General features: G+C 38.0%; 1 protein-coding gene across 2 annotated transcripts; it reads right to left on the bottom strand.

The window, feature by feature from the left end:
* Window positions 1-402: 402 nt before the first annotated feature.
* On the bottom strand, window positions 403-5,757 carry LOC111896990 (F-box protein CPR1). 2 transcript variants are annotated; one of them, XM_042901865.2, is made up of 4 exons: window positions 4,631-5,757; window positions 3,386-4,481; window positions 3,202-3,257; window positions 403-688 (listed from the first exon to the last, which is right to left on the bottom strand). In XM_042901865.2, exons 2-4 carry the CDS (start codon window positions 4,472-4,474, stop codon window positions 685-687), a joined length of 1,149 nt encoding a protein of 382 aa, XP_042757799.1. In that variant the 5' UTR covers window positions 4,475-4,481; window positions 4,631-5,757; the 3' UTR covers window positions 403-684. The 2 variants fall into 2 exon arrangements, with proteins under 2 accessions (XP_042757799.1, XP_023748735.1); XM_023892967.3 differs by having other exon boundaries at window positions 3,386-5,755.
* Between the last annotated feature and the right edge of the window lie 4,095 nt (window positions 5,758-9,852).

The following is a 9,852-nucleotide window of genomic DNA, read 5'->3' as shown; positions in this document are numbered from 1 at the left end:
CTTAATTTTCTTTTTGTATTTATAATCAAGTCAAATGAAATTATATGTTTGATTGGTGTTCAGTTCTTGTTGCATATGTTTTTTTCATATTAAACTTTAAAAAAGTGGATAATTGTCTTCTAAATCTTGTTAGGAACACGTTACACCCGTTCGAGTATTTTGTCCCAAAACTGATTTTGATCCAAACCAGTTTGAAAGTCACCCAGAAAACAAAAAAACAACAAACATAAATCTTTTTAGCGCACCTCTATATGCATATTCCAAGTTATTTGAAAGCTATTAACGATAAGGCACGTTGCAGAGGAGAAGGCTTTTTATTCATAAAGAATAAAGACAACAAAAATGACAGAAAGGTCAAAACATGGTTAAGGCGAACGCATGCAGTACAACACAAGAGAAAACTCCATGAAAGTACCAATGTCTAAGATACGAACTCCATATAAAGAACAATCTTTAAAGCATTTTTCAAACCGTTAAACACATGATTGTTAAAGATTTTCAAACCATCAAACACATGATTGTTAAAGATAATTCCATAGATCTCTAATAACATAAAACAGGGTTTAAAACATAGTTTTAAACAGAAATCGAAAGATTCAACACGCAATTGATGTGCTCAGCAGCTTTTCTTCAAGATCACCTCCTCTGGAGCTTCATCCCCATGACCCATCATATTCAAATTGCTTAGCTGGCAGACAAAGCAAGAATGGTGTGAGAAGAAAATGATATTTACAATCTAGAGAGAGAGAGAGAGAGAGAGAGAGAGAGAGAGCAAATGAGAAGTAAACATATTCCTAATACATTGTCACTGGAAAAGCAATATAGGGGAGCACGATTGCATATGACTCAACTTGATGACCGGAATGTTATGAGGAAGAGGTTGTAGTGCATTTGGCAAAGGGACAAAATACTGTAATCTTTTATCCCCCCAAAAGTGACAGACAATTGTGTTAGACTTAAAATCTCAATCGTTAATTGATTTCTAAACCATTATGTATGGAATAGAATTTAATGTGAAGGGAACAAAGTAGAAAAAAGAAATGTGAGGATCACCAACAAAACTATAAAGATAGACACCAATATTGGAATAAAGATCGTTTGGTACTATTTTATGTGGTGAATCCGAAGGGAACAAAAGTGGAAAATTAAAAAGGAAATCCAAGGATCCACTATGTGCTTCTCTACAAGTAATTCCTAAACTGAGCACTTAGGAACAAACATGTTACCCTTAAAAAGCAAATAATCATGTGGCAATGATTCACATGAAACTCCATTTTTACATTCCTGAAAAATTGAACCAAAATCAACCTGCATCTTGTAGTACTCAGTAGTCACGTAATATCTCAAAAACCAAGCAATTTGGCACCAAAAGCAGTGACCATAGCATATCTCATCAGAAGTACATTAGCTGACACATTGCTCTAGTCATCCTTCTAAACATGTTCATTATTTCTTCATGATGAACCACACATTGATCGAATTGCCAATGACATCTTAACACGATATGATACACATTCGCAGACCGTAGGCACCACAACCCATAGGTCACGATCTAGATAATTACCAAATAAAAAATAAAATTAGGGCTTGCTGCCACCATTAGGCTGATGTAATTGCTAGGGTTGTTGATGAACATGTGTGTGTGTGTTGGGGGGGGGGGGGGGGGGGGGAGGGAGGGGGGAAAGCTGCAACTCTTTCACAAGTGTGGAAGATGATATTCACAACTTCCTCTAGGAGTATTGACTTTGTGTGTAAGGCTATTCACACACTAAACACCTTATTGACGATATCTTCAGTGTTAACCGAGCCACACTCCATTTGTGAAACTACTAGCACCATAGAAGCTTTATCCTCAATGTTCATGTAATGTACAGGCTGAGCTATTTAATCAGGTTAGTTAGTCATGGTCATATCCCTTCTACCATAAACACTTTACATTGCTTATATTTATAGCAACCATCATATCTTCACCTAAAACCATCATTTGATGTAGCATATCCGCTTAAAGCTAACGGTTTGTGGGTTGTTTTCTTAGTCTTTAATTTCTTCTCACATTTCACAGCAGCTTGTTGACCTTGTTGAGTTGTGGACACTAATTTTTTTTCGCCGTGAGTCAAGGGTGCCCCACATTAAATGGGTGAATAGTATAGATTCCATACCAATGATGATAATATGTTAGCTCTATATAAAGAGCATCTTTTTTAGTTGTACGTTTGTCATTTGAATACCTAATACAACTTTACACTTCCTCAAAAGCAAAACATGGTAGTAACTCGACAAAGTCACTACTTCCACATCAAGACCACAAATAAATCAAGCCATGCTGCCTTCATGAAGTTTTTCACATCACCTAAGATAGTTAGTTTTTCAAATTCCAAGTTGCACTCTTACTAGATACTTGTTTCAACTTATTTAGTTTAGCGAAGTTATCTTTCAAATAACAATTAGTAAAATATCTCATATTAAGGTACTTCTTAAACATATCCAAGAAGAAAATTTTGTTTTACTTTCACCCTTTCATTGGTTTTCAGACTCACAACACAACCTTGATTTTAGCAACAATTTTGGATTTACTTCCATGTCTTCATTAGTCATCATTTTCCTTGTATTCAACAATATCTTCAGTTCTTTGTAACCGATCTAAGCACTTAAAAGGATCGGTTCCTCCTAAGAATTTTAGACATCAAGCTTAAGACCATGATCATCATAGTTGTGTGACTATACTCTTTAACTTCCCTAAACAAGAAACTCCAATGAACCACAATTAAATAGCATTCCAACATGGAAAACATAAAGGCTATATAGATATTTAACTTCTTAAAAGATTAAACTCCCTTGTACTAGTATTAAATAGCATTAAACATGGCTTTTGATTTTCCATGTCATGCAAATGAGCCTCAAAGAAAAGTAAAAGAAAATTCGCACCACCAAGAAAAGCCTCTAATCCCTTATCCACCCGTTCTTTTAATGTCCGTGCTTCAAAATTCATGTTGTGATTAATACATGGACCTTACCAGGCCCTTAATGGTGGGATTTTGAGAGGTTTATCACTGATAAAGGCATAAAAGCTTAAAAACAGCAAATTAAGATGTAAATGAATTTTGTGAATTATAGACTCCAAGTCGTATGACCTCAAGCTTTCATTGAATTGTCTACGTTTATAACGATCGTCATATAGATAGTTAGATTCAAGTGCTTTACCTTTCATGATTACCCAACTCACTTGAACTACCTGGGACAAGACAAAGTTTTGGTACCTAGACATATAGTACACAGATAAAATCAGAGGCACAATTCGAGCATAACGAACACAATATGAAACCATATATGAAAACCAAAAAGCCAAAAAATAAAAAATAAAAATAATAATTTAAGTACAACCCACCTTGCGACTGTTGGTGATGCTTGTTTCCTGCCTCTTTTTGTCCGGTGTACTGCATACATGAGGAGATACAAGGTTACTGCATACACGAGGAGATACAAGGCTTGGTATATACCTAGGAGCCCATATAAAATCTGGAGTTTGGACAACACTCTCTTTATGACACAGAAACCTCTTCTTTGGTCTGTAGTACTTTATATCTTTCAAGTGATGCACAACTTCAGTCTTAGTCTTGTGGCCACGCCACACAAGCTCCCAAGATTGTCTCACATTATACTCATTCATCACCCATATTTTGACGGTACACATACCATCAAATACACACAGACAACCATCCATGGTCCCCAAACGCATTGTTCCTTCGGAAGCTACATCATTCTTATATCTCATATCATCAGGTTGTGGAATCTCCTTAAATTTGTCCTTGGACAAATCTAAAGAAAGAATTACCTGTTGCTTATCGTCAGGTGAACCATGATATGCAACCCAATGAAGTGCTCCTCTGTGAAGGACACCCACCCTACTGATACAAGTGTAGTCTACTTCTCCTATAACTTCCCAGAGGTTGGATTTTGAACTAAAAATTAGAAAACAGGTATGACTGCTACCTTTCCCAAAACCTAATACCACCTTATAGTCATCTTTGGATGAATTATAGCCAAAACCATAAGTCAAAGGTCCGGCGTCAGGTATTTGGGGCTTTTTCAGTTTATTCACCTCTCTAGTTTCAGGATTGATAAGTAAATATTCAGCACGAGAGGGAGTAATGCATACCAAACCATTTGATGAGCCGAGTATATGACGTTTTCGACTGTCAAAATAGATATTATCAGCATTACTTCGCTTGTTGCCGTAGAGCATAACAGACATAACAATTCTCCTTTTTACAATTTTGTCATTTTCAGAATCACGGCGATAACTGTGTTCAAGATGGGCTTTGATGAAATCAGCTCGAGAGATCAAAGATTTCCATGAATTTAAAACGCTCTTGTAACGGATCAGATCCCTCACCTCTGATCTTATCAGTATTTCTGCAAGCATTTCCTCGGGCAACCGTTCGATTGAAACCCTTTCCTCCGGCAACTGTTCCATTGAAACCCTAGAACCGGATGGTCGCATTTGCAAAAGAGAGAGTAGGTTGCGTGTGAGAATATACTATGTAGGCTTCTTTTTATACTAAATGTATTACTAGGCACTCATAAAAAGACAAACTTAGTTTTGCGAAATCTTACCGGATAGAGTAATTACCTTTAGGGATGACTTGATGTGCCTTGTTCAAATTTACCACATATGCTTGTGGATCAAATAAATTTGTAGATCCTAACATACCTACTAGATATGATTCTTGATTGACAATGCTGGAATCTAAGATAACTATAAAGACATAATAAGAATTAGGTTCCCTAAAAGGAAAGGGAAGAAGGAAGGCAAGATAATAAATTATCAGTGAAGAAACTTGGCTTGAAAATAGGCATGTAATGATCAAGTTAGCTACATAGATAACGTGATTTACCAAGCTATGAAGATCAAGCACAGTGGCAATACTGTTATACCGGAAGGAAAAATTTGTTCCTTTTTGCTTGCTTCACTTAGTTCTCATCTAATTCAACAATTTTATATCAAGCCTGTTTGTTAAGGTTTCTTCTGGGAAGATGCAGAAACTCAATTACCTTATAAACACTCTACTATAATGTAATATAAACTAAATTTCAATTAATTTTGTGAAATTCATTACTATTTACTATCAATTATACTCAAAATTAACTTAACCACAAAAAACGACCAAATTTCGATAAAAATCAAGACTACAATCTAAACAAACCTAATCCACATTTCACAATAAGCATTTGAATACTCCAAACAATGAAAATTAATGCACCCACAATTTACACCATAACTAAATATGTCAAACCAGCACATACGCAAATTTCAGTTCTTGTTTCAAGCTCATACCCAAATTTCCACATACATAGTGAATTCACAAATTAAAAAAAAAAAGAAAAAAAAAAAGTGAGAGAGAATTATCCAATAAGAATTTGAAAGAAAGGGAAAGGGTCTGGCCGGCGACAAGATGGAGAGAGATGAGGAAGATGGCGGCATCAGCCGATTGAGTTCCGAAGGATCGTCGTTTCCAAATCGAGCTAGATAAAATCCCCAAGGCGTATAAAGCATAAACCCTGTAAACGGAAATTTAAGAAATTGGAGCAACCAAAGATACTCTATCTAAGCCAGATACGTAGATATATGTAAAGAAATCTATGAATATGATTAAAACAAGTATTATAGAAACAATTAATTATGTTTTTGGTAAATCCAATTGGGATTTTTTTATATTAAACTTCAAGTTTTCTTTAAGAAAGTCCACAAAAAAATCCCTATACGTTTATTTTTTATTTTTTCCTATTATTTTTCCGGTATTACATAATTTTTCAAAAAAAAAAAAAAAGAAACTAATTTTGATACACAAGACAGAAATAATGATAAAAACTAATTTTGATACAGATATGATCTAATGTTTCAGGTTTCAGGAGTAGAGAAACTAATTTTAAATTATGATATAAAAAAGTATGAAGTTTAAACTGATTTCAGATACAAAATTTCAAAAATCATAATTCTGATAGAAAAGAAACGGATGCAGAAATCTGATTTAGACAATCACATTATGATTTTATTTTTCTTTTTGTTTGCTGCGAAAATTGAGTAGTAGAAAAACAAAAACATTTTTTTTCTTTTTGTTCATTTCGTACAAAAGAATTTGTTTAAGATGTGTACGAACAATATTATGGAAATGTACGAAAGAAAATAAGAAAATAAAAAAGGTTGAGGCATGTGTTTAAGACATTGTCCTTAATACGAATTCGCCCGCGGATACAACAACTTCAAATGATTTTTAGAGATCACATGAACGTATATTAAGAGTAGAATTGTGTTTTCTTTCATTTGAATGTTCCAATAGTCACCCAAAATCTCTATTTATACACATAAATAAAGGCCAACTTGTAACTCTTAGAGATTATGCAACTCCCCGATTCCCGAGTATCAAATTATGGTTATAAGTTCTCATGATTTCAAGGTTTACTCGACGAGTTGGTTGCCTGACTCGCCGAGTAGCAGCGGGTTGGTCCACGTGTTTAAGTGACCTACTCGCCGAGTCCAAGAAGGGACTCGACGAGTAGGAGCTGGAGGATGAAACCCTAATTTCGGGGTTTTGCACCCAATTTAAAGGTCCTTAACTTTCCTCTTCAGCCTCCCTTGTCACCTTCACATCCAGAGAAACCCTAATAGCTAGCTAGTCTCTATTCTTGAGTGTGTGAGACCAAAAGAGAGTGCAGTGGAGCATTTCTTGAGGAATTAAGAGCTTGGAGTAAGGAAGAGCCTGTAGATCCAGCCTTTCTAGTGTTGTGGCATCAAGGTTGAGGTATAAACCTACCACTTTTACACTTTATTGTTTAGATCTCCCCTTTGTGAAAGAAAATGGTCATTTCTAGGGCAAGATAGTCATTTTGGGTTTCAGCTTGTCACAAGGGCAAAGTTTCATATCTTGACTCCCCTAGGCTTTGTGGATAGAAAGCCTCAAGCTTTATGAAGCTTTGGCCCTCCTTCATGTCCAAAACCTTCTCCTAATGCTAGTTATGAGTGTTTTAGTTCCATAGAGCCTTGCATGCACGTAAAGTTAGCAACTCTACATGATAGCAACACCCTAGGAGCCTAGATCTACAATTTGGAGCCTTAGCATAGCTTAAAAAGCCTCTGTATGGATGAAGGACTGAAGGGACTCGGCGAGTCCGATGAAGATTGTTGTGGGCTCGGCGAGTCGTCTAGGGTTTTCCCAACCTTTGGACATGTATGAGCTAGGCAAGTTGCAAAGGAGGCTCGTCTAGTCAGCCAAGGAGTTTACGACCGCAAACCTTAGGAACCCGACGAGTCACTCTAGTGACTCGGCGAGTTATGCAAGGAACTCAACGAGTAGCTGAGGGTACTCGACGAGTTGAGATCAACATGGACTGTTGACCTTAACCGTTAACTTTGACTTTGACCAAGGGTTGACCAGTTTGACTTTTGACGGTAATTGGTAATTGGGTATTTATGAAAATGGATCATTCATGGTTATAGGTGTTGGAGTTTAGGGCAATGCTTCGGGAGCGTGATTTTGTGGTTCGGTTCATCAGTTACGAGGTGAGTTATCCTCACTATATCAACAGGTTCTAAGGCACCAAGGTCGGCCCTTTATCGAAGTTGTATCCGGGTATTTGCTTGATATGTTATTGATCTGCTAGATCTACATCCTGGTAGTTAGGATGGTACTATGTTAGTAAACCGGTTTAGGTCGGTATCCTGGTTTATAGGATGATGCTATGTTAGTGACCGGTTAGGTCGGTATCCTGGATATAGGATGGTTGATGTGTTAGCGATCTGTTTGATCGGTATGATTACCTGTTATATACATGCTAGTGTACGATATTTATGTGTACATGATTGTTTGATCGGTATGGGGATTGGGTACAGGCGGGTCCTGCTTTGTGCTGTAGGCCAACATACCCAGGGCGGACCAGATAGACTGCAGGCCTAGGAGGGAACATAGTTAGGCTGAAGGCCCAACGAGCGATCCGGATAGGCTAAAGGCCACGAGAGGGCGGTCAAGACGTGTCGAGGCTCGGAGAGTGGGCCATATAGACTGAAGGCCTGGTGCAGGCCGTACAGTCATACTGTAGACTCAAAGAGTGGACCAGGTGAACTAAAGGCCCGGTATGGGCCGACCAATCACACTGTAGACTCGAGATGCATGGTTGTTCTGTTGCTTATACGTTTATATGATATGGTTATCCATATGGCATTTGTATTTTTGGGGTAACTCACTAAGCTTTCGGGCTTACAGTTTCTGTTTATTGTTTCAGGTTCAGCGGATGACCGTGGGAAAGCGAAGGCATGATCGTGCACCTCCTCACGTTTTATGATTTGATTTTGGGAAACTATGACATTAAACCATTTTAAAAACATGTTTCTAATAATTATCAGTTTTTGAATAACGTAAAAAGTTTTAAATTGGCTTGAATTTTATGGATGTTACAAGTTGGTATCAGAGCCTTTGTTTGAGTGAATTGGAGGAACATTCGTGTGAATCCAGTCTCAAATCAAGGAAAGATTTTCAAAATAATTTTAAAAAGGTTTCAAAATAAGTAAAAGAATATGCGAAGTGTACGATCAGTCGGAGCCAGTAAGTAGACGCCAAAATACCATATAGTTATTTGATATTGTGATATGTTAGAACAGCATGCTTGTACTAGGCTAGGGATCTTCAGGAACTGCATGATAGAATTGCCTGATCACATGATGCATGCTAGACTATGGTTTCCTTTATATGAAATTGACATCATTATTGTAGTTATTTAGTGTATGCATCACAGTTATATATAATTAAGATCTTATAGCCTGAGAATGTTTGATTTGGCCTTATGTACTGATTTTGTTTGATTGTCGGCTTAGAGTAGGATTGGATATTCAAAAGTCTATGGGGTCCAGTGTTATGTATGGCTAGCATACATTCATGCTACAGGTTTGGTGAAAGTTTCATGGATGGGTGGATTGTGTAGGACTGTTAGGTCAGTTGTGAGATAGTTAGCCTCCCTCTAGGAGTTTGAGCGCTCAATATGTTTACGTATTTGTTAGGGTGTTGTGATGATATTTGAGACAAATATGGGTAGGTGTGAAGGGTAGTATGGGCCCGTACTACTGAAAGCATAGGACCCATATGCATAGCAAGGAAGTCATAACCCCTAGGGTGTGGTTGGGGTTAGATTCCCCTTCGTTGTGCTGATATCTGATATCTTCTTGTTACATTTTCAGTATCGTGGTTACGAGGCGTTTTGTGGCGGGATCCAGATCAAGATCAGGATAGGACGATCAGGGTGCCCCGACAGCACCCGAGGTCATCAATAAGGATGCACCAGTATTGATAGAGGATCGAGTCAGGGAGGTCGTCCGTGAGGAGGTGGTTGAGATTGTCCAGAGTCAGATTCTGGAGTTGTTAAGGTCTATCAAGACCACTATGATGGAGTAGTTTGACGACAAATACGCAACCCTAGCTGAGACAGCTGCCACGACAGCTACATAGGCTGTAACAGCGGCAAAGGGAGGAGCCGGTCGGGGCTTCCAGTATCGGGACATCGACAACATGAAGCCCCCGACTTTTGATGGGATTCAAGACCCTATCATAGCCATGAGGTGGATATCAGACATCGAGGGGTGCTTTTTTCACATGTTCCTGCCCGACTGACCAGAAGTTCAGGTGTGCCCTGAACATGTTGAGGTTCGGGGCGAAGGACTGGTGGAGCTTGATGACAAGGTCTTATTCGGATAAGCGGAGAGCTGCAGTTTCTTGGGATCAGTTCAGGGAGATGTTCCGCTCCCGCTACATTACACGGGTTGAGCGTGAGCGGCTAGCTTAGGAGTTCTTGGAATCGAAGCTAGAT

This window comes from Lactuca sativa, chromosome 1 (genome assembly GCF_002870075.4).
Source record: "Lactuca sativa cultivar Salinas chromosome 1, Lsat_Salinas_v11, whole genome shotgun sequence".
Lineage (NCBI taxonomy): Eukaryota > Viridiplantae > Streptophyta > Magnoliopsida > Asterales > Asteraceae > Lactuca > Lactuca sativa.
This window is presented reverse-complemented; position numbering and strand designations above follow the sequence as displayed.